Genomic DNA, 22,573 nt, shown 5'->3' with positions numbered 1-22,573 from the left:
GCGAATATAATTTGATGTATTAATTAAAAGATAAAGCAGACATGTCAATCATACTATCTATCGCCGTATTGCCTTTTTTCTGACATGTTCTACCTTATTTTTACACCTTTTAATACTTCGATCGTTGGATCCCCGTAGGTACGTATTTTACATAAATATAGACGAAGCTAAATTTTGTTTTGGTATAACTAAACCAGCTACGAATTTGTCATGTTATTTAAAATAATTTATTACTTAATACAATATACATATGTTTCAATAAGGATCTATAGTCTTTGGCTATAATCCGCAATGTAAAAAAAATGTTTGTATATATTGTTTGGGTCCCACAAAATGATCTGTATCCTCGTATTATTCTCTGAAAAATTCACGAATTTCTTTTTTGATTGACTAACTTCAATTCGTACACTGAGAATTTGCTTTAAACCGGATATTCATATGATATCCAGATCAACTTCTTTTTTACGACGCTTCCTTGTCACTTTTTTGCCTTTCATTGTATCCATTTTCCGCTTTCTGGCTTCCTTTTTCTTTTGTTGCCTTGCAATTTTACGTTTCGCGGCCAACTCCGGATCCGTAACGAACTGCAACAAGAATTGAAATATGTTCGTCTGCAAAAAATATAACCCTACAAAAACATAAGATAGTACAAAACACTACCTGCTGAGTTCGCATTTTTCGTCTTTCTGCTCTTCTAATGTCTAACTTCTGTTGTACCCTGCTCAATAACTTTGTGTATTCTTCGTTGCCTAAACGTTTTTTTATCATCACGGCCGCTTCTTTCGCCAATCGCCGTAGAAAGGTATTATTTTCCTCCGCGCTTGATATTTCCCGTGTAATGAGCGACATAATATTGAAAAGCACCTCGTTTAAATATTCCATAGATATGGTAACGACTGCACCAGCAACCCATTTGAAGAATGCAGTTCGCTGAACAAATTGAAATATTACAATTACCTCTTGCCATGACAGTTATAACAATACAAAAATTATTATGAACTTGATGTACCACTGTTGTCGATTTAGGAGCCTGAGTTATTTCTACGTTCACAGCCTTTCTCAGTCTTTTAACGAGCCAAGGAAGACGTAATAGGTTCTCGTCTTTCTCTTTCACCTGGCCATATTGATCATCAGCGTTTTTATCGGATGTTTTGATAGATTTCAAAATTCTTGCCACAAAAATTAAATTTTTAACCGTTTGGTCGGTCAAATCCTCGAACGTCATGTCAGGTTGCAATTGTGCTATTAAATCCAAAGTCAAGCTTCTTATGACGACGACAGGATCAGAGTACATATAACTGGTTTCTGTTTCGCGTTTTTCTGGATTCTCCAGGAAGTCTACGACTTTGTCAACATCGATGGCAGCCAAGATAAAACCGATCATTTGAGACGCTGCTAAACGAACCCATGTGTGCGGATGTGCTAGCAAGTGCTGACTGTATTCTAAAATATACATAGAACTAGATCTCCGAAAACCAAAAATCGTTTAACAATATGCCGGAATGGTAAATTTACCAGCAAAGGAACGGACTGTCTCCTTGTGCTCTTCGTTCTTGAGGAAAGCTGCGCAGTTCGCCGATATTTTTAATAACAACTGCAAGACTTGAAACATGTGATGATCTTTCATTCTTTCTGGGTCCTTGATGTTCCATTGTAATTTTAATTCGGTGTCTTCGGTTGTTTGCAATTTTACGAAACGGCCAGGTTCGTCTTTGTCGTCGAACTTCGCGTGAAACTGTTTCAATAGGAGGGGTAATACTTCATTCAGGCGAGACTCGAAAGTATCTTTCTCTACTGTTACAAATATACCGCACAACTGGGCAGCCAAAGTGCGATGCATCATCTGAAATAATTAATTGTATGAACTACCGAACGTGATAGGGATCCTTGAGATTTGATCTTCATATAATGACCTTGGAATCTTTCAACCATTCCACGACTATATCGAAAAGTTTACTCCTATTATTATGAGGCAAGCGTGTAATCATTTCTTTAATACACTTTGCACACAATTTGCGACAAGTTGGATCCTCGTCGTTTACCAACCTCGCCCCTGCCATTACAAATATGAGGCCTGACCTCAAGATTAGAGCTTTCTGCAATTTAAATTATACGTTAATATAGTAATATAGATAAATCTAAATGTTTTGTGGTATACAGTAATTTAATCTATACAAGCTAAAGATATTTCTATTATGTTTTCCTCTATTATGTTCTCTTTATCTTTGTTATTTATGGTATAGATAAAAACTCTGAAAGTACGTACTAATGGAAATCCAGTAACGATACTGTAAAGCATTTCCAACGCGCTCAATCGACCAGGTTGCATCTCGTAACTAAGTTGTGTTAAATAAAATGCTATATGTTTGTTTAATTGTTTTCCATGGGGATACTCCATCAGATACGAATAGAAGACGGAGCGAGATTGCTGCCTGACGTGTTCTAATTCGGACGTAATGCTCAGAGCAGCGACTTTCTCCATGACCGCGGACATTTCAGGGAAGACCATCTTTCGAGCAATTATCGCTTTGAGTAAACCGAACGCTGTCGCCTGTTTATCGCTGCTGTGCATATCTTGTTCGGCGTACATAATTAGAACTTTCAGTTGGTCGATGCTGATTGTGTAATGTTTCACGTCGCGAACAATTACAGACATGCATTTGAAACCAGCCATAACGAGATCAAAGTTATCTCCTTTGCTCAAACCCGCTGCAGCATATTTGTGTAATATACCGAATATGGAGGAACAGATATCGGAGGTTACGTCTTGAACAGAAGATAGGTCCATCTTGAGCAGCCAATTTAAACACTGTAACGCTAACGTGCTCAACTGAAAAAAGAAAATTAGAATAAGGACTTAAATATATCGTAAAATCGTTCATTTTTATTTAAAGTATTACCTTGACATGTTGAGATTTTAAACAATCGCTCATAAGCGGTACGAATGGATCTATAAAAGGTTTGAACTCTGCAGAAGATACTTTGTCTCTCTTCAGTAAAATGTGAAACAATTTCAAACCAAATTCTATAATGACGTGAACGTTAGTATTTCTCGACGTTTTCGAAGCAACTTTTACGCCCATTCTATTTTTCGGCTGTGGCGGTATAATGAAAGAATCTGGTTTTTGTCTAGCCAGCGCCTTTGCTTCTTTCTCTGTCATCTGCTTCTCCTTCCTCTCAGGTACGAGCTCGGGGATGCTTTCAGTACATATACCATAAAGGAATATCAGCATTTGGTCTAATGGTATAAAAGCGTTATCAGCTAAACCCAATACAACGTTTCTTAAACATTCCACCACTTTCTGCACAGTTTTGTGCGAGTGGGTTCTCATCAGCACTTCTTTCAATGGCAAAATCAGATCCACCAAGCAAGATTCTGTGATATATTGCGCCAGTATGTGGAAGATATCGAAACTTTTTGTAGACTTCGCCTCTGCTACATTTTTTACAACGCCCATTACTTCTTTCTCTTCTGCTGTTAATCCAAACAGATCCACTTTGCATACCTAGGTAGGTAAAATACGTTATTTCATTTTGAAACAGAGTCCAGATTTACTATTTTAAAATCTATATGCAATACTACTTACAGATAAAATACTTTGGAGATTTGTATTGATATCAAATTTCTGGAAATACGGTTTCAGAGCAACTAGCACCGATTGTACCGTAAATGCAAGAACATGGACCTGAAAACCCTTTGTTAACAATGTATTCATTTCTCTTAACAGATAATGAAGATATTTTGGACCCAGAGTTATCATAATCTTCTGTAAAACTTCTCGTGTAACGCGTCGTACTGATTCCAAACGTGACTTCAAGAATGTGCATAACTTCATAAAGATTCTGAAACAATTTATTATAGAGTGTTAAGAAGTTAATAATTATTAATAGTTTATAGATTTCATATAGAAATGTATGCACTCACCCTGGTAAATTCGTATCGAGAATGCATTCAGGCAATTTCTGTAATAATTTAACAAATGCAAGTGCAATGGGAACACGCATTAATTCTTCTTCCTCGTTTTCCAATGAAACCTTCTTTTTATTAATTTTGTGACTACTATCGTGCTTGGTTTTTGCCATAATAGAACGATGAAGTTGAGGTAACAGTTCTTTAGATATACTAAACACGACTCTTTGTGCTCCATTCTGTGACAGTATCGTTTGCTTTTCCATCACAGGTATATCTTCCTCTGCTTCTTTTTGAACTGTTTCAACAACTTCTTCTGCATTCTCTACAGTTTCAGAATTTAAAGCTTCTTCTAATTTTTCCTCTACTTCTTGATCGATGCTTTCACCGTTAGTTTTTTCAGTATCATTTTCATCCTTCTTTTCGTTCTCATCAAGAACTATATCTTCTCCTTTAGTAGTTCTAACATTTCTCAATTCTGAAATTTCTTTGACGGATTTGTACTTCGACAGATTAAAGTGAAAAGAATCTAGGATAACGACAACTACTCTAACAAGTTGCTTTTGAAATTCGATAGAACTTCTTAATTTCCCTAAATAATGCTTTAAGATGATCTCGTATTGATGCCAAGGTAAAAGTCTACACACAGTTCCAACTGTTTCGATCGCAGCATCGATGATGCTGTTTTTATGTATGAAACTTTCGTTACACAAATACGAAGAAGCAAGAGGAAGAATAAATTGCGTCAATGTTTTTGGATTCGGTGCTCTTTTCAATGTTTTCGCTAAATTACAAAACTTAAGCAATGCGCGAGCTCTTCTGTGCATTTGTAAATGTTGCATGTTTTCAAAGAAATCCACTTCGGGATCCACTTTGTTCGTTAATGGCGACAAGTCTCGCAAAACAGGATGTACTTCTGGACACTCCATAGCCATACACCCTAAGAAACCTATCGATACAAGTCGTACAACATCGTTTTTACTAACAATTCCTTTCCTTATCAATGCTAAAATTGTATCGTCCATTAGATAGCGTCTATCTAATACATTTTCCTTGTACTTTTTCGCCAGTTTCGGACCAATAAGTTTAAGACACTGTCCTGCATAATCTCTCATTGCTAAATCTGTCTCATTTTTAAGAAAGTAATAACAGTTATAAATAACAGCTACGCCGAACTCTAACGTAATTTCATCCTTCTCGATCGCGTTATTAATCTCAGTAAATGCGTCCAATCTCCTTTGAAAATCTGGTTGATCGATCCATCTGCGATCCCACGAATTAAGCGCGGATATTACATTGTAATTTCGTATCAATGTTTCACGACGATCTTCCGTCGATGTTTCAGCGATGGTTTTGTAAAGTTCTAAGAAAAGTTTCCTAGCAGGTGTAGATGATATTATGCCCAATAAAGGTAAAATTGAACGTATATGAATCTCTGGCTTTTTCATGTATTTTATAAGATTTATAACAGTTGTAAGTAATTCGATGATCGTTTCCTCTCCATCTCCCATAAAGACTCTCTTCACTAATATCGGTACAATGAGAGTAAGGAGCGTATCGCACGAATTTGGATCTTTCACAAATTCTGAAATACGTGATAAAATGACTAACTCTGTTTTGTTCACTCCTCTGTTAGACTTTCCAAGTTTCCTTTTGATATATTCCAAGATACTGAAGACGTGAGGAAGAAGTACGATAGAACCATAATTAACGCCACTGAATGAAGCTTCTTCGTTTATTTCTAGTAAATTAGTAAGTACAGGAGTCAAAGGAACGAATGGTGCATCAGTTTCCATATCATTCTCATTTGTCTTCCCATAATCTTGTAGCGTTACCATTTTCTCTATCATCTCAAGTATAGCATTAGCTACAGATGCATGAGTTTTTGGGCCTACAAGAAGTTGCATAACGTATGGAAGAGGACTGATAGATTTATTATCTTCGCGATGTTTTATAAACAATGAGTAGTAACGAGAATTTTTACTCCATGCCATGAACAATTTTAATAAGGGTGTAGGGCTGTGAATACCCTCCATGGGTAGTTTCTCCAACCATGGGAATACTGCCACGTTGAATAAGGCATCTATTTCATGTTCGCTCCATGCGTAATCTTCGAAGTGAGCAAAAAATCTTGCTAATATTGAGATGCAAGTTGTTCGTACACTTCTGATGGATGGTAAGTAACCAGCTAGAACTTTATCCGATTTTTGTAAGATTCCAGTAACTTCTGCTAGGATACACATTACCAAACCAAGTAAATAAGGCAACAACTTGTGAGCCATTTTGCTACCGAATTGTTCAATTAAAATCGCAAGTAAATTTGCAGCACTCTGCAACCGTTTAGGTGGAATAACATTATTCAAATCTACTGTATCAATTATACGAGTTGTGAGTTGTTTCAAATTGATTTTTCTCTCCAATTCAAAAGGCATGTACTTCTTAAATGGTTTGAACGCCATTTCTGTAAATATAATCATTTCATTTTCCTGAGTGCCAGCTAGAAAACGTAAAATCATTTTTCGCTTCAAACTTCCTCCAACTTTGCCGCCAGTCCTCATTCCCGTTTTTGAAACCATTTTTGCATAAATCAATCTCATCAATATAGGTACGAATTCATTTCGATGTTCATTCTGTATCATGTTGCTCTCGTTATCAATCTTGAAACGTGTTAATTCATTTTTCAAATTTTTGTCGCTGATTATATTGTACAGATTATCTTTATATGGTAAAAGATATTTGTGCTTGTAATTGAGTAGACAATTTAAAGCAGCTTTTTGAATATCAGAATTTTTCGATGACAATAAATCTAAATAAATTTTCTGCACCTCTGACTCCCTATATAATGTTTTCGGATTCGTTACTTTTTCAAATATCTCCAATTGTGCAATTAAAAGCTTCGTTTTGTAGTTCCTTCTTGGGACAAACGATTGTTTAATTTCCTTATCTATTTCTTTAGGTATTGTGTCTGTAGAAATTGTAGTTTCTTTTTCCTCTTTCTCGTCTGCTTCACTCTCTTGCATATCAGTTTCTATTACATCATCGGATGTATTTAACTCTTGCAGCTTCAAAATGCTACAACACTTGGCATCTTCGGAATTTGACTTAAAGAAATTCTCGTTTACGTAATCGATAAACAATACGGTCAAATCTCTGTTCTTTGTCTCACAGAAATGTGAAAAATGTGCCATACACTTCCACAAAAGAATTTTATGATTTTCATAGTCTGGTTTGTCATTGCTTCTACGTATTGCCAATTCTATGTCAGAAACAACATCGCACTCGTACAACGGAGCATGATCTATGGTCCCTTCGTAATTACATTTTAATTCAGTCAAGAATATCGACCAAAACTGCTCACATTCTTTAAGAGCATAGGTAGCTATAATCTTACTGACGGGTTCCCATAGTAATGAAAAATTTATATACAAATTTCCTAACAAATACCGCAGCGGAACTTCGTGGTATTTAGGATTCAAGCATGCCACTGCGTTACTTTCGAATACTAAACTTTGTAAATGCAACAATCTGTCACGGTAACTTTGTACGGTAATTGGTTCACATTCTGCCAAGTACATAAGTTCCATGACACTTTTTCCAGTATCGACAACAGATGCAATTTCTTCAACATCGGAGAACAACGAATATAAGTGAGTTACGATTAAACGAACCTCACTGAAAGGCGAACTCAGTTTCTGTACGATGCTATTATTCAAATCATCAAAAACAATTTGATTTACATACATTTCTCCTTGCTGCGATGTACTGAAATACGTTATACATAAATCAACTGCGTTCAAAATCAATTTATTGTCAGGATATTTAGTTATAAGGTGCAATATTTTTATGTCACAGGTCTCCAAGAACTGATGCAGAACTTCGGGTTCGAAAATATGAATCGCTGATTCTAAAACTAATAAGAAAGCGAAGCATAGTTTATTTCTATCGCTTTCTGTATTAGTATCGTTTAATATTTTCTTGTATAAGGAAGATATTCCTTCTTTTAGAATGTCTTTAAATTCTTGTGGTAAAGGTTTCAAATGTGGTAAAATGATCGATACTTTCAGTGCATTAGTTGGTATATTATTATCCGATAAAGCTTTCAATTCTTTTAGCAAAAAATTGATATTATCAGATTTGGCGCCTCGTATATCTAAAACGTACTTCTTCCACTTATTTAAATTGATACCATTAGTACATTGCGGTGCCTTTGCTTTAACTATTTTGGTGACCAAATGTAGACTGTCGTTATTAAAATCGGTAGTAACAGTATGTCGTAATATCTGAGGCAATATCGAAGTTTCAAACGCTGAATAGTGCATCAAACTTTCAACAGCCCCGTGTAATAACTTAACATCTTTAATTGCCATAAGTTTCATTAATATCTGGCTAGATGTCTCTTGCATTAATTTAATATTGTCTGCTAAAAGAATAGCAACCGCTGCATTTATAATCTCCTGTAATACATCACTGTCGTTCTTAAATATATCGAGAGTTTGCGCCAATTTTTTAACAAGAGGTATAGGATCTACGACTAATCTTCCATTTTTGTAATTAATGGCTATGCATAGCAATTGCGTTATTAAGATCAAACTTTTTTCTCTTCCAGCTGTTGCTTGGAACTTTTTCGTTTTCTCAATAGACACATCTATAACATTCAACAACACAGACCAGAATACATTACATTTCTGTGGATGTATATTTTGTGTAATGCAGTTGACAATTTCTTTCAGTACTTTAAACGTTAGATTTTGATTAACAGATTCATTGTTTAGCATGCCGAAATACGAAGAAAGCATTTGCTCGGCGCATGAATGAAATTGCCCTGGTGTACCAGATATTACTTCGAATAATAACTTTCCACATCCCGGTACTCCGCTAGGATTTTCTTCCAAGGTAAGCACCAGTGTCTCTAAGAAAGAATCTTTGTCCTTAATCTTGCGCACCACAAATGCAAAACTTTCTGCTGCAAAGCTGTTTACATAAGCTGGCTGTGTATCTGCTAACAATGGTAGCAGCAGATTGAATACAGCTTTAACATTTTTAACCAGATACCGCCATAGGAACTTGAATAAATATGCCAATGACATAAATGTGTATTCTATTTGCTCTGTATCTTTCGTCTGCAATAAGTCAACTATAACGGATAGAAATCTAGGGAAATGTTCGTAAAAATCCTTCTGTAGATCTTTTGATACGGCTACCACTAACCTAGAATATAGAATTTATCTAAGAATATTTAGTAAATAGATTTTAACATATTATCATAGTTTCGTTATTTTCAATGTTTAGAGACAGACATAAGTCAAAAAAACAAGTTGAAATATACATTGTTGTTTTGAAGAGAATTCTAAATATATTGTGTTTCAATAATAAAAATAGGATTTCAATTAATTTTAATTTTATTCACAACCTGTGCCTTATAAAGTTCCTTTTAAGTATCTATCCTTAAAGGATTCATTGATATCTATTATATAATACTTACTCCAAAATTGGTTGAAGAAATAGGACATCCTTCTTTTCCAAATATTCTATTAACGTGTCGATCACGAATTGCTTCTGATTAATTAACTGTGGAAGAGTAATAATGTCACGAACTTTCTTTTTAAAGCTACAGTAACCCTCCGTGAGGTTAAGTAAATTCCACTTTTGAAGAGTTTGATGAAAGTATGTTTCCACTTCCTCGTCATCTTCCTCATTTCGGTGAGCAACTCGGTGAAATACATCGATGTCAATTTCACTTACTCTCTCAGAAAATGTTTTAAACTATAAAAAAGAAAACATTTGAAAAAACACTGGACATTACAGGACTACTACATAACCTTTTTCTCGTACCTGAAAGGTATTCGATTCCTTATGACGAACTGGTTTGTTCTTCATCTTGATAAAATGTGTCGAAACTCCACAATCAATTAACTGAGTTTGTCATTTACTATGCAAAATTTTCTGAATTCATGTTGACATCGGCCACATTTAAAATACACGTGCATTTTCTCCATAGATGTGAAGATTTATAGAGGCAAGATTCACGTCGAAATTTAACTACGTATTATATTGATATAATAAAGGCAGATAAATGTTTCAAGAATATATTGAAATAATATATTGTAGTGTTATAAGGCAAAGAATTATGTTAATTGTGCATTTATGAAAAATAAAGGATAATTGATTAAATATATTAGTGGCGCCATCTAGCCACAATAGTGGGAACTATTTTTACTACAAACTTGGGCATTTTCCCACCGATGGCGCCACTGGTACTAAACCCATAGAACTGTATATATACACTGTAAAAAAAAAAGGTAGAAAGCTAAGAAAATGATTTTATAAGAAACTGATGTAAAGAACAAGTGTATAAATTGTAAAAATAACAATAGGACACTTTAAATAAAGTAAAGCCAAGCCACACTCAGTATCATGGTTCATAATTGCAAACTGCCTTAAAGTGTTTGAGACTTGCTATGTTTTTGTGGTTAACGTTAAATTGCAATTCTTTTACTTCTCACAAGTGTCAACGTAATTTATAAAAAGCACTCTACACAGACAAGGTAAATTTCTATTCGCATCAACAACAATTTCATAAAACTTATTTTAACAACATACTTTGAAACAGATGACTAGTACGGAAGATAGTACACCTAAGATTGAATTCAAGAAAAAATCGAAGAAACCACTAAGAAAACGTCAAATTTCATCGGATGAAGATGACGAGAATGAAGAAATTTCTGTAAGGTAAATAAAATATAAATATACGTTGAAAAATTACTTTGCTGTGACGTATTTAATACAAAGACATTAGATTACAGTAATTATTTGTTCTTTCGCAATATCCATTTAGAGAAAAAGTTGAGGAAATGAAGACCATACAGAAGCTCAGAGAGCGTCCTAAAGGTATAAACATTGTCGGATTGGCTTTTGGAGAAAGCGAAACTTCTGATGCAATGACGGTAAGCTTTGTAGTTATTTAATGAAATAATTTTGAAACTATTTTAACAGAAAAATCTTGTATTTCTAGTCGGATCCTTTCAATGTAAAAACTGGAGGAATGGTAAATATGGCTGCATTGAAAAATGCAAAATTGAAACAAAATGATGCTTATGAAACAGGAATTGGTACACAATTTAATGCAGAGACTAATAAACGAGACGAAGATGAAGAAATGTGTGTGCATCTTAACATATTACAATCTCTATAAAGTCAGTTACAAATACAATAGCTTTATGTACATTTTTCAGGGTAAAGTATATAGAAGAAGAGCTATCCAAGAGAAAGAGCAAAAATGATGAAAAAACCGAGAGCGGATCAAACAATGAAAAGGGATCGTATTGTTCGCCAGAAGAAGCAGCGTTACAAGCTGTACCTGAACATTTAAGGCAAAGTTCCGCGCATAGAAGCGAAGAAATGCTTTCAAATCAAATGTTATCTGGCATTCCAGAAGTAGATCTTGGGATAGAGTAAGTACTTCTATATCTTTTATTATTTTAATATGTTGCACGTAACAGACTACGTCTTTTCATTTTAGAGCAAAGATTCGCAATATCGAAGCTACAGAAGAAGCTAAGTTGAAGTTACTTTGGGACAGGCATAGGAAGAAAGATGGTCCTTCCCAATTTGTGCCGACCAATATGGCTGTGAATTTTGTGCAACATAATAGATGTACGTTGCTTCTTTCGTTTTTTGTATTCAACTATCCGATAAAATAATTCAAACGAACCATGAATATCATTTACTGTTCTTTTTAGTTAACATAGAAGATGCAGACTTCCAAAAATCGAAGCAAGATTCCGACGACAAAAAGAAAATGCCGGCGCCCAAAGACGATTTTAAAGGGAAAAGAAAAGACAATGGAGAAAAAGCAACCGATGATTATCATTACGAAAGATTTAAAAAACAGTTTAGACGATTTTAGAATTAATTGTAAAATAGGTACTCGGTAATTATAAGCTTCTTTTCGATATACATTATATACGAAATGTTGAATAAATAAATTTAATTTTACGGACGTTTACATCTTTATTAAATATTTCCATCCTTCTCAATTATATCCGAATCGAGATATGGTATAGTCGAGAGTTCCGACAAGAGTTTCGCTTCTGTTGAACTACTCTCTGTGGTTCGATACCGGTAGAGAGCCTGTGTTATCGGCATGTCCAAACATCCATTGAAAACTGGGCGTAAGCTTTGATACGATCACGGAGATGACGACATCGTAACGACGTCAATTGACTGTAGTGGAATTAGGTTGTAATTCGATCCTTTAAACTTACTCTGACCATTGTTTTTCTTAACAATTGTGGCAATGAGTTGTGGATTCGTTACCTGCGGCCCTAACGAGGCCCTCGTAGTTTCAGGTAATTGTATAAGCAGATTTTTCTCACACTTCGTTCGTTTTCTAGATGCTTTGAATAAGCCGACATGGGAGGAGTACCTTGCCAATTAAATGACGATTATTAAACATCAAAACAACTCGTTTTTACGTAACGTCACGTTTCACGTCATAAATTACATTAATTCGTGTCGCACTGTCGCTTTTCAACACCATTTTTCAACATTTTAAAATTATTTATTTATTTATTTTTTTAAGGATACTATAAACATACTATACTATCGTGTTCAGTTTTTCCTCATCGATTTCCGACTTATTCAGAACTCCTATCTTTAAGGATGCTGCTACAGCAAACCTCTTTTGGTACCCGGTGGCCGGGTATTTGTATGGCCCATCGTCCAGCAAGTGCAAAAGTGAGTATATCGTGTCAAATTTTTAACTGTAATCAAAACCACAGTAAATTTACATGTATCACAAGAAACAATGAAAGATTTTGGCATATGTAAATTTCTGTCTGAAAAATAAGTACTTCTATTTCAAATATGTTTTCTCTTTTTAGAATTTCACTAAACACTATGACTTTACAAGTCGAAAGTCCAACTGTGTATACGTGTCAAGGAGTTCCAATATCTGTAACTGGGATTGCACAGGTAATCGATTTGCATGTTTAAATGAAAAAAGAAAATAAAAATTTTCAAAGGAGTTTAAGAGCAATCTACATAAAAAATATTTGCTTATTTGTTCGTAGGTTAAGATACAAGGACAAAATGAAGAAATGCTTTCCACTGCATGCGAACAGTTTCTTGGGAAGTCTGAAGAAGAAATTCATAACATCGCCCTTGTTACATTAGAAGGACACCAACGGGCAATAATGGGAAGCATGACTGTGGAGGTAAAATTGGTTAAATTGAACCATTATGTAAGAGTAAGTATTGACCTTATTTAACCCAATTCGCTTCTGTGTTATAGGAGATATACAAGGATCGTAAAAAGTTTAGCAAAGAAGTTTTCGAAGTGGCAAGCAGTGATTTGGTCAACATGGGCATCACAGTCGTGTCTTATACATTAAAAGATATTCGAGACGAGGAAGTAAGTTCATCCTTCTCTCATTGAGACATATTTACTTTATATTCAACAATCCAGGAAGCGTTTTATGCAGAAAAATACAAAAAATATTGAAGTAGTAGAACATAAATATGTGTTAATCGACTTTTTGACGTTAATGTACCAATTGTTTATACACCACTAAAAGTCCCCCTTTAACTGGTTGTACGATATCTTATAAGTAATTTTAATTAATATTGGTTAATGTAGTCCAATCTTTTACATTGTAAATATTGAATACATTTTTGTTTTGCTACTTGCAGGGGGCAAAGGTACGTTCAAATTTTGTTTTATCACTACATATAATGCCAACGCACTGCTATTCGGCCAATGTTAGCGAAAATTGTTAACATTCAAATAACAAGGGACTTAGAGCGTATATTTCAAGTGCTTGCTTCTATGGTAGCACAACTTTTCTACACACATTCGCAGACCTATGTCATCTAAATATATGTGATACGATATATATCTTATTGTGTGCCGCCTTTGTGTAATTCAGGCTGACTTGAAACTAACTGCTGAAATCAGTGTTATTCAAAATTCTTAATTGTAACATACCATCGATCGCTGGCTATTACATCGAGTTAAATATATGTCGATTATTTATAGGGATATCTGAAAGCCCTTGGAATGGCGCGAACAGCTGAAGTAAAACGAGATGCAAGAATGGGAGAGGCAGAAGCTCGCAAAGACTCCCAGATTCGCGAAGCTATGGCCGAGGAACAAAGAATGGCTGCCCGTTTCCAAAACGACACCGAGATCGCTAAAGCACAACGAGATTTCGAATTGAAAAAGGCCGCTTATGATGTCGAAGTGCAAACTAAAGTGAGTTTCTTTATTTGTGTTTTCGACGAAATAAGAATTACGCTATCAATCTTTTATTGTATTACTTATAGAAAGCAGAAGCAGAGATGGCCTACGAGTTACAAGCAGCTAAAACTAAACAAAGAATTATGGAGGAACAGATGCAAGTGAAGGTGGTAGAACGTGGACAAGAGATCGCGGTCCAAGAACAAGAAATGTTGAGACGTGAGAAAGAATTGGACGCAACTGTACGACGACCAGCCGATGCCGAAAAGTACAGGTAAGTTACGCGAATCTTTGTAAGTTGCACGGAAGATATCGATAACCATTATGCTTGCAGATTGGAAAAAATGGCCGAGGCTAATAAATTGCGTCTAGTAATGGAAGCTCAAGCAGAAGCAGAAGCTATAAAGATTCGTGGCGATGCGGAAGCATTTGCTATTGAAGTTAAAGCTAAAGCAGAGGCAGAGCAGATGGAAAAGAAGGCTGCTGCATGGAACGAATACAAGAGTGCTGCTATGATTGATATGATGCTCGATACTCTTCCAAAGGTATTTATCGTAATTAAATTTTAATTTTCCTCGCTATATGACAAATATTTGTTATAGGTCGCTGCTGAAGTTGCAGCTCCGCTATCGCAAGCAAAGAAGATAACGATGGTTTCTAGCGGAAACGGAACGATTGGAGCAGAGAAATTAACCGAGGAAGTTCTTAGTATCGTCACTCGTGTACCAGAATTGGTGAAAAATTTAACAGGCGTCGACATTGCGAAGGTAAATTTCACTATCGATATTAATATTAAAAGATATATATATACAAATACGTTTAACAATAAATTTTTTTCCAGTCTGTTCATGCTGCATAAACACGATGTATGAGAATTTTGAATGCTCTCTGGCTACGTCCGTACTCGTACGATGTATTTAACGAATCTTTGATATATATACACTTATTTTAAATATGCTGTTGCATATTAGAGTCAATTTCTAAGTTTCAATTTAACGATATTTCGTTGAACAAGGTATTAAGTACTTTCACTGCCATTTACTTGGATGTAATACGAATGAATTTTAATTAGTGCCAATTTTGAATATATATAATATATTTTGAAAGCAGGTAAATTCAAATTGGTATGCATTTACGAAAATAGATTACAGATTGTGAATATATTCGCACAAGACTCATATCCTATCATTCCATTTGAATGCAATAGTTGTAAATACCTACGCTACAAAGGCAGTGAATGTATGTATTATTTAATCAAAATTAAGCACCAATTGCAATACTATACATACTATTATTTTTTAATGTTAGCTTTTCTTTTTTAATCACTATTTTATGCACTTAGATGAGAAGAGAACAATATATCGAAATATATCTTTTTGAATTTCATATTGACCGAAGATGGTCCAGTTTTGTCCATGCGTATATAACTTTGCCACTATGTGCCGAAACATTCCTCCAAATACGCTATATGTACCTTCCAGTTATATTGATATAATTAACGGATATGAGCATTTTAGAAACGAAAGTGCTAATATCCAACACTTGTTCGATGTGGTTTGATGTTAAGTAATTATGTCTAGTCCCTGGAGTTTAAATATCTTTACATAAATGTTTAGTTATACTTCCTACACTTTAAAGATGCATTAATATATTTTGCGTCGATTTTAGCTAGAATTTACTGTGATCTAACTCTTTATACGGAAAAAAGAAAGAATAATCATAGTTCTTAAGATATGTTCGAGAGCTTTGATGACAAAATTTGTATGACCAATTTGACGCCTTAAATTGATGAGAAAAGATTCGATTTTATGTAAAGCTATTAAACGTTAAAATCAAATTTGCTCTGTATCAATTTATCCACCCTATTGTCATAATAAAAAAACAAAAATGGAAAACAATAGAATTAACAAACTGAACTGTCGTAAGAAAGCTGGTATCATACTTGGGTTAACTGTTCATTAACATAAATTTTCTTCATAATTTCAATGTGCTCGAATTTACTTCGTGAAAAAGCAAACAGGCCTATCTATAAAATTACGTTTACATTACATTATGATTTGCAATTCGAAACGATATCTTCTTTGTATCCAGCAATTTATATCTGAAGACTCATACGTTCCTTAAAGAATCTATTATTAATATGGATACGTATAGATCATTTTTGATAGATTTTTTAGCTGGCGGGATATCTGCAGCCGTTTCAAAAACTGCAGTAGCACCTTTAGAAAGAGTGAAGCTATTGCTTCAAGTACAGGCTACCTCGAGACAAATACGGCCAGAACAACGGTACAAAGGTAATCTTCGATTATAAACCAATATAGTATTTATTCGTACACAATTTAAATTTTGATTAGGTATGATGGACGCTTTCGTACGTATACCTAAAGAAACCGGTGTCCTCAGTTTTTGGAGAGGCAATCTAGCTAACGTAATTCGATATTTTCCAACTCAAGCATTGAATTTTGCATTCAAAGACAAATTCAAGCTTTTATTTTTGGAAGGTGTGCCGAAAGATGCATTTTGGAAACAGTTTGCTGGCAACTTAGCATCTGGCGGGGCTGCAGGAGCAACATCTTTATTATTCGTTTATCCACTTGATTTTGCCCGTACCAGGTATTACGGTGTACCTGTTTCTAACTTTAAACAATCTAATAATTAATTTTCTTTTACAGACTGGCGGCGGATATCGGAAAGGCAGATAAAAGAGAATTTAAAGGCCTGGGTGATTGTTTGGTAAAAGTTTTCAAGTCGGACGGATTCCTTGGCTTATATCGAGGTTTTAACGTGAGCGTTCAAGGGATTATTATCTATAGGGCAGCGTATTTCGGTCTTTATGATACTTCAAAAGGAATGCTTCCTGATCCAAAACAAACCCCGTTATATATTACATTTCTAATTGCACAGGCAAGTTATCAACAGCCCTTGTATCAAATCTATCAGTATTACTATATCATAAATTGATTATACCTTCATACATATTTGCAGGTAGTAACAACAATCGCTGGAATCATATCGTATCCTTTCGATACGGTTAGAAGACGCATGATGATGCAATCAGGACTCAGTAAAGATGAGATTATGTACAAAAGTACATTGGATTGTTGGGTAAAAACGGCCCAAAAGGAAGGGATCGAGGCCTTTTTTAAAGGCTCGCTTTCAAACATTCTTAGAGGCACTGGTGGAGCATTAGTTTTAACCTTATATGATACAATTAAACACAAACTCGACGAAGCACTAAAAAAAAAAAATCCAATTACAGAATCCAAATGACTTTCTACTCGAATTAGATCGTAATATTAAATCACTTTACACAGTTGAATTAAATTTAAATAAACATTAATTAATTATAGACGAGCATTAATGAATTAACATCGAACATTATTGCAAATGCTATTGGGTACAATAAAATTGCACGCGTTAAAATTAGCCATGCTCCTGCAGTATATAATATGTCTTGTAAGATATCTAAATTTATTTTTTAAGATGTTTCACAAAAAAAAATGTATATACACTTACCGATAAAAATAACATATCTTTAATACTTTATTGTTTTATACACTAGATCTGATAAATCTCATAGACGTACCTATGTATATTCAGTGCAATGTTAACGTAACGACAAATTTTACTGACATTCACAAGCAAATTGATTCTTATCTTTACTCGTTACGTATGTATAATTAAATTTCCACGTTTATACATAAGAGATTAAAAAAAAAAATTATATACAACGCTGTGAATGCCATAAAACGAAAGTCACATCCCTTATTTATTATGCATCATATATAATTCTTTTTAGAGACAGAACTGTACAATTCAATTAAGCATGGTATGTCGATCGTAAATGTTACGTCGTTGTTCGCGAACTTGACGTTTCCATTTATCTTGTTGATGGCCAACGCGATTTAAAACATTACCTCTTTCACGCATAGGATGCGATGTTCCAGGTGTTATCGACGTATCATCCTACTCGGATCGAAAACAATTTATGCGATTACTATATTCAAACTGCCTATCTATCATAAAACTGTGTTAATCTTGCAATTTCTTAAATAAGTCTACTTCTGACGATTAGCAAAAAAGTGATCTAGTTCTGGAATAAATATTCTTCATATAAATATCAACATACCTCTTCATTATTGTGCTCATGGTAGCCAATATTTGCGGAAGCTTTATGAATTCTTTTGTTTAACAACGGATCCAGACAAATTAAGAATAACATATAAATTACTAAAAGAGATATAACCCAAATAACAAGTATGACCACTATCTGGAAAGATATAGCAGTTACTCCAAAATTCATCTCTCAGAGAACAATAAACGACTTACTTTGATAATAGTAGTATTTCTATTTTCGTATTTGCAATCGCATCGCGAACAAAAGATCTCCTCCTTGCCTTTTATCTGATCTCCTACCCTTGATAATACAACACCTTCGCAGTTGCTGTAGATTAAAATGTAGATGAAGTTTACGCCGCACTAAATTTATTCGACATGTGTCGAACATGTGCGATTAAGTTCTGTAATTAAATAATAGGAATTCCAATTACCATTGGGATGGTGGAACGTTTATGATGTACGTTTGTCGTTCTAACGATGATTGGGCTGTACTTATTACGGAGGACAGGCCAGGACAAATGCATTTGCATCGTTTGTCGTCATATTGTGCCTAAAATCGTTGTATTATATTATATAAATTACGTGTATTATATATTGTAGCGATTAAATTTCGTTTACTTAAGCTGATTATCCTAACCTCAGACTGTGACAAACATATCAGTATGATCGCCGTTACGAGGGAAATGTGTTTCAACATTATATTGTTACACGTCACATTCACACGGGTCTCGGTCACTTTTTATTTTCATCCACTTAATTTCCCATGGACGTATTTACAAGCAAAACAATTAATGCAATTCCATTTCTAGCAAGCACAGCTCCGAACCATTCCAAATTGTCAAACGATACAAAGGTAACTGCAGGTAACTGACCAGATGGCATTAGATGATATGTCCCGCGATAGCTGGCCATCTGATCGATAAATTGCCGCGCATTTCGATACGAAACGATATGGCGCGCATTTTTGTTTAGACTTACTATAAATACTTAGAAGATACTTAAGTAATTAAGTGAATTTTTATAATTACAATAACATTTGAAGTCATTAATTAAACGTATAATAATAGATGAAAATGGACTTTCCCTTGGATAGATTGATAAATATTCAAATTGAATATCAGTCGTGCAACAGTCAACATTTGTATTATATAGTTTATTATATTCTGATTAAAATAAATCAACATTCTTAAATATAATACATTAACTTATATCGATCTCTCATTCGCATTCTTTGTTGTTCCGCATATCTTCTTTGATTGTTCATCTCGATATTATCAACAAGACTTAGGACGTTCGAAACGCGTTTTGCATACTATACAATGATTATACCAAGATATTCATCCACACCGATTCATACAATTCACATAAGATTTGGATTTTAAAGTGCACGCTAGCATTGTTTTAAAACGAATCCTCCCATACTTGCCGAGTATATTTCATAAAATCGTACGGAATATTAATCACGATTACACCATCGATAGACCTATGTGTACGTGTATATACTTTTTATACGTATATTTACGCGTTAGTATTATGCAATGAGTAATGAAACTTACAAATGGACAGGGCAGTCCGAGACTTGCCATTGTACACTTTACTTGCAAAATAGATCTTGCACCATTTATTATCACAATTACAAGAGAGTCGTCGGTAAGATACGGAGCGATGCAAGTTTGTTTGCGTTCATTCTCCTTGATATTACTATACTTCCCAGATACTCGTAAAGCAATTGCAATTAAATCAGGATCTTCTTCGTAATACACCAACTTACAGTACCTTGCGATTAAAATGCAGCTACACCTTTAACGTCACGCTACTCGCACGAGTGTATCATTCGCGATATAAACAGATTTAAGAGCTCTGCCAGACTATTATCCCAATTAATATAGACAGTACAACAACTCCGATAAGTACGAGTATACATTTTTTCTTGCGCAGTTTATTTTTATAGATACTTGCTTGCCTTACTTGCGCGGTACCTTCACTGACAGATACTTCTGTCCTTTCAACGGAAGCTTCTATGGAATCGATGACTTCCGCTTGGTCGTACACCAGAGCACCAAGATCTTTGAAGATTTGATTGATATCGCTGATATTACTCTACAAGAACATTGATTTATACAAGATATTTTACTGAAATGCTAGTTGTTAAATAGCGCTTTGAACTAAATTACCTCCAATTGTCTTATGCTTGCTTCCTGTTCCTCCAACATTCGCAAATTTTGTTCTTCTTTCATCTGTTGTTGTTGTATTTGTTTCTGAGTTCTACTGTCTTGCAATTCTATCAATGTCTCCTGCTTCTTTTCCCCAAATGGCGCGATACCCGCATTTGCTTTGGCTTTCCTGACCATTTCCTTCTCCTTGGAGGCAGCGAGTCTTTGTACTACCTAAAATAACACGTAAATGAACGTATCTGTTGGTAGCAATTCAAATCATTCAAAGTAATATATTTTCTTACTTGGAACGAGTTTAATGCACTTGTAAATTCATCTTGAAGTCGTTCCCTCTGCATTTTACGTTGCCTTTGCTCCCCAGGGCTAGTAGAACCAGAATTGTTAGCTAGTATGGCTAAATCTCGAAGATGTACGCTTGTATCCTTTGCCAGCTGCTGTGTGTAGTGTTGTATTTGATGCCTAAAAAGTTTTACAAGACGAATCAAGCAGCCGTTCCAGTTGGATATTCTATATATTCGTACTCACAGCTGGTTTCTGAGTTCTTGAGAATCCGTAGAACCCCCCAACTGGTTGACCATCTTCTGCATGGACGATACTGTAAAATGTAACTCGAAATAAATAACTTATTCTTTGATTGAGTAGAATCTAAGCATGCTTACCATTTTGGGATATCTTCAAGATCGACGTGCCGATAGTTTGAGACAGCCTACCAAAATCTTGTTCCCTGGCAGGTCCACCGTTGTGGTACGACGAGAACCTGATATCCATATTGACTCGTTTTTGTATTTAGGCTAGGTTGTAATTACTGAAATATTCTTCACTGGAATAAAGAGATTTTAACCCCTTTGTAGAGGTTATTTATTCCCTGGTTAACATGTAGGGTTACTCATTCGTAATAAAAATCCTAGAAAACCGTGATTCCTCGACGACTTCTGGACACGTTTAATTTGAGGCGCAATTAAAACTGGAATCGGTCGTTCGCGTGGCTTTTTCCGTCGCGTGAAATCGAAAATTGGAATGTAGCGAAAAGTGACAGGAACGTCGAACGCGATGACAATACGCACGTCAAAGATGGCAAACAATTATTATCTGGCCCGTTATCTCGCTGCTGTCAATAAAATCACTACTGGGACGATCCGTTTCGCGGTATGACTCATACGGTAACGTACAGTAGCGTACGGTTACCGCGATAAAATGATTTCTCCTGTAAAGGTTTATATTACGTCCATCGATCTTTATGTTGCTCTTCGTATTGAATCAAGTTCACTATGCGAAGCTCTAAAAGTTTCGCGTGAATCGATAAAGCGTTAGGTAGGTCTTGAATGGATATAGTCGTCACTGGTCGTCACGGCTTACACGTAATTATAAGCGAGCGGTCACATCGGGATAAATAAACTGTACTTTCGAGCGGAAAACGAGGCCACTACGCATGTGAAACCATCCTCGCTGCCATTTGCCCACCGACGCTAAGAAATAATTCTAATTCGCGTAGAGAACTTTAATCTTGTATCGCCATACACGCATGCACGCGATTATTGAATGGGACGGCCAAAGTTTTCTTTTCGAGCCCTTTCCATTTCGCTAAAAATACACTTAATTGCTAGTGTTGCTAGGTAGTCGCTTTCTTTATCGTGGGATCACGTTAGGTCATGGATCTCCAAACTTTTTGGAAGACGTCCCGCTAAAGAGAAAATATAACGTTGTTACGTTTATTTTAATCCATTCGGAGTTGGGTTGATTGTTTCGATTTTGTTCGATTGTTTCTTCGACTTATTGATAGATTTATCGACGCTATGAAAATGATTAAATCTTGAAATTGATTTCACGCCCTTGGGATTATCAACCCTTTGACTGCGGGACGATTTTTGCTGAAAATTCGAAAAATATAACAGATATCGAAATAAAAAAAAATGTCGTCTTATAGAGAATGATAAGACGAAACTTTTTTTTTTATATTCACAGTTTTTTATTCGACGTTTAGTTTCAGAGATAAAAATTAAAGAGTTAATGAGTCCTTTTTCCTGAAATTCGATTACATTTGTAACGGTGGAAATGAAAAAGCATCGTTAGAAAGCATCGTTAGCAGAGCTAGAGAGGTGGTTTTTATTATCATTATATTATTATTAATGACGC

General features: G+C 35.0%; 6 protein-coding genes across 7 annotated transcripts; 3 read left to right on the top strand and 3 right to left on the bottom strand.

The window, feature by feature from the left end:
* Positions 1 to 74: 74 nt before the first annotated feature.
* LOC128872173 (small subunit processome component 20 homolog) lies at positions 75 to 10,049 on the bottom strand. The gene is made up of 11 exons (XM_054114609.1): positions 9,743 to 10,049; positions 9,393 to 9,673; positions 3,926 to 9,118; positions 3,588 to 3,843; positions 2,901 to 3,506; positions 2,267 to 2,830; positions 1,914 to 2,096; positions 1,516 to 1,843; positions 1,010 to 1,443; positions 661 to 930; positions 75 to 584 (listed from the first exon to the last, which is right to left on the bottom strand). The coding sequence occupies exons 1-11, from the start codon at positions 9,785 to 9,787 to the stop codon at positions 435 to 437; spliced, it is 8,310 nt and encodes a 2,769-aa protein (XP_053970584.1). The 5' UTR covers positions 9,788 to 10,049; the 3' UTR covers positions 75 to 434.
* A 165-nt stretch (positions 10,050 to 10,214) lies between these two features.
* LOC128872185 (splicing factor C9orf78) lies at positions 10,215 to 11,905 on the top strand. Its single transcript, XM_054114630.1, has 7 exons — positions 10,215 to 10,455; positions 10,521 to 10,639; positions 10,746 to 10,854; positions 10,923 to 11,068; positions 11,143 to 11,361; positions 11,430 to 11,563; positions 11,650 to 11,905. Exons 2-7 carry the CDS (start codon positions 10,521 to 10,523, stop codon positions 11,814 to 11,816), a joined length of 894 nt encoding a protein of 297 aa, XP_053970605.1. The 5' UTR covers positions 10,215 to 10,455; the 3' UTR covers positions 11,817 to 11,905.
* Positions 11,906 to 12,039: 134 nt separating this feature from the next.
* LOC128872179 (flotillin-1) lies at positions 12,040 to 15,533 on the top strand. Of its 2 annotated transcripts, none has more exons than XM_054114622.1 (10): positions 12,040 to 12,258; positions 12,571 to 12,646; positions 12,793 to 12,883; positions 12,982 to 13,125; positions 13,203 to 13,322; positions 13,947 to 14,162; positions 14,234 to 14,421; positions 14,482 to 14,692; positions 14,750 to 14,914; positions 14,989 to 15,533. In XM_054114622.1, the coding sequence occupies exons 1-10, from the start codon at positions 12,207 to 12,209 to the stop codon at positions 15,004 to 15,006; spliced, it is 1,281 nt and encodes a 426-aa protein (XP_053970597.1). In that variant the 5' UTR covers positions 12,040 to 12,206; the 3' UTR covers positions 15,007 to 15,533. The 2 variants fall into 2 exon arrangements, with proteins under 2 accessions (XP_053970597.1, XP_053970598.1); XM_054114623.1 differs by having other exon boundaries at positions 12,114 to 12,258; positions 12,492 to 12,646.
* Positions 15,534 to 16,116: 583 nt separating this feature from the next.
* On the top strand, positions 16,117 to 17,871 carry LOC128872184 (ADP/ATP translocase 2-like). The gene is made up of 4 exons (XM_054114629.1): positions 16,117 to 16,441; positions 16,502 to 16,760; positions 16,820 to 17,051; positions 17,133 to 17,871. Exons 1-4 carry the CDS (start codon positions 16,288 to 16,290, stop codon positions 17,415 to 17,417), a joined length of 930 nt encoding a protein of 309 aa, XP_053970604.1. The 5' UTR covers positions 16,117 to 16,287; the 3' UTR covers positions 17,418 to 17,871.
* On the bottom strand, positions 17,655 to 19,141 carry LOC128872189 (uncharacterized protein CG1161). Its single transcript, XM_054114633.1, has 5 exons — positions 18,904 to 19,141; positions 18,698 to 18,816; positions 18,477 to 18,591; positions 18,277 to 18,417; positions 17,655 to 18,113 (listed from the first exon to the last, which is right to left on the bottom strand). Exons 1-5 carry the CDS (start codon positions 18,961 to 18,963, stop codon positions 17,964 to 17,966), a joined length of 585 nt encoding a protein of 194 aa, XP_053970608.1. The 5' UTR covers positions 18,964 to 19,141; the 3' UTR covers positions 17,655 to 17,963.
* A 259-nt stretch (positions 19,142 to 19,400) lies between these two features.
* On the bottom strand, positions 19,401 to 21,977 carry LOC128872186 (syntaxin-12). Its single transcript, XM_054114631.1, has 5 exons — positions 21,100 to 21,977; positions 20,966 to 21,035; positions 20,725 to 20,899; positions 20,441 to 20,653; positions 19,401 to 20,366 (listed from the first exon to the last, which is right to left on the bottom strand). The coding sequence occupies exons 1-5, from the start codon at positions 21,206 to 21,208 to the stop codon at positions 20,118 to 20,120; spliced, it is 816 nt and encodes a 271-aa protein (XP_053970606.1). The 5' UTR covers positions 21,209 to 21,977; the 3' UTR covers positions 19,401 to 20,117.
* Between the last annotated feature and the right edge of the window lie 596 nt (positions 21,978 to 22,573).

This window comes from Hylaeus volcanicus, chromosome 2 (genome assembly GCF_026283585.1).
Source record: "Hylaeus volcanicus isolate JK05 chromosome 2, UHH_iyHylVolc1.0_haploid, whole genome shotgun sequence".
Taxonomy (NCBI): domain Eukaryota; kingdom Metazoa; phylum Arthropoda; class Insecta; order Hymenoptera; family Colletidae; genus Hylaeus; species Hylaeus volcanicus.
The sequence above is the reverse complement of the archived record's forward strand: the minus strand, read 5'-3'. Positions and strand labels throughout refer to the sequence as shown.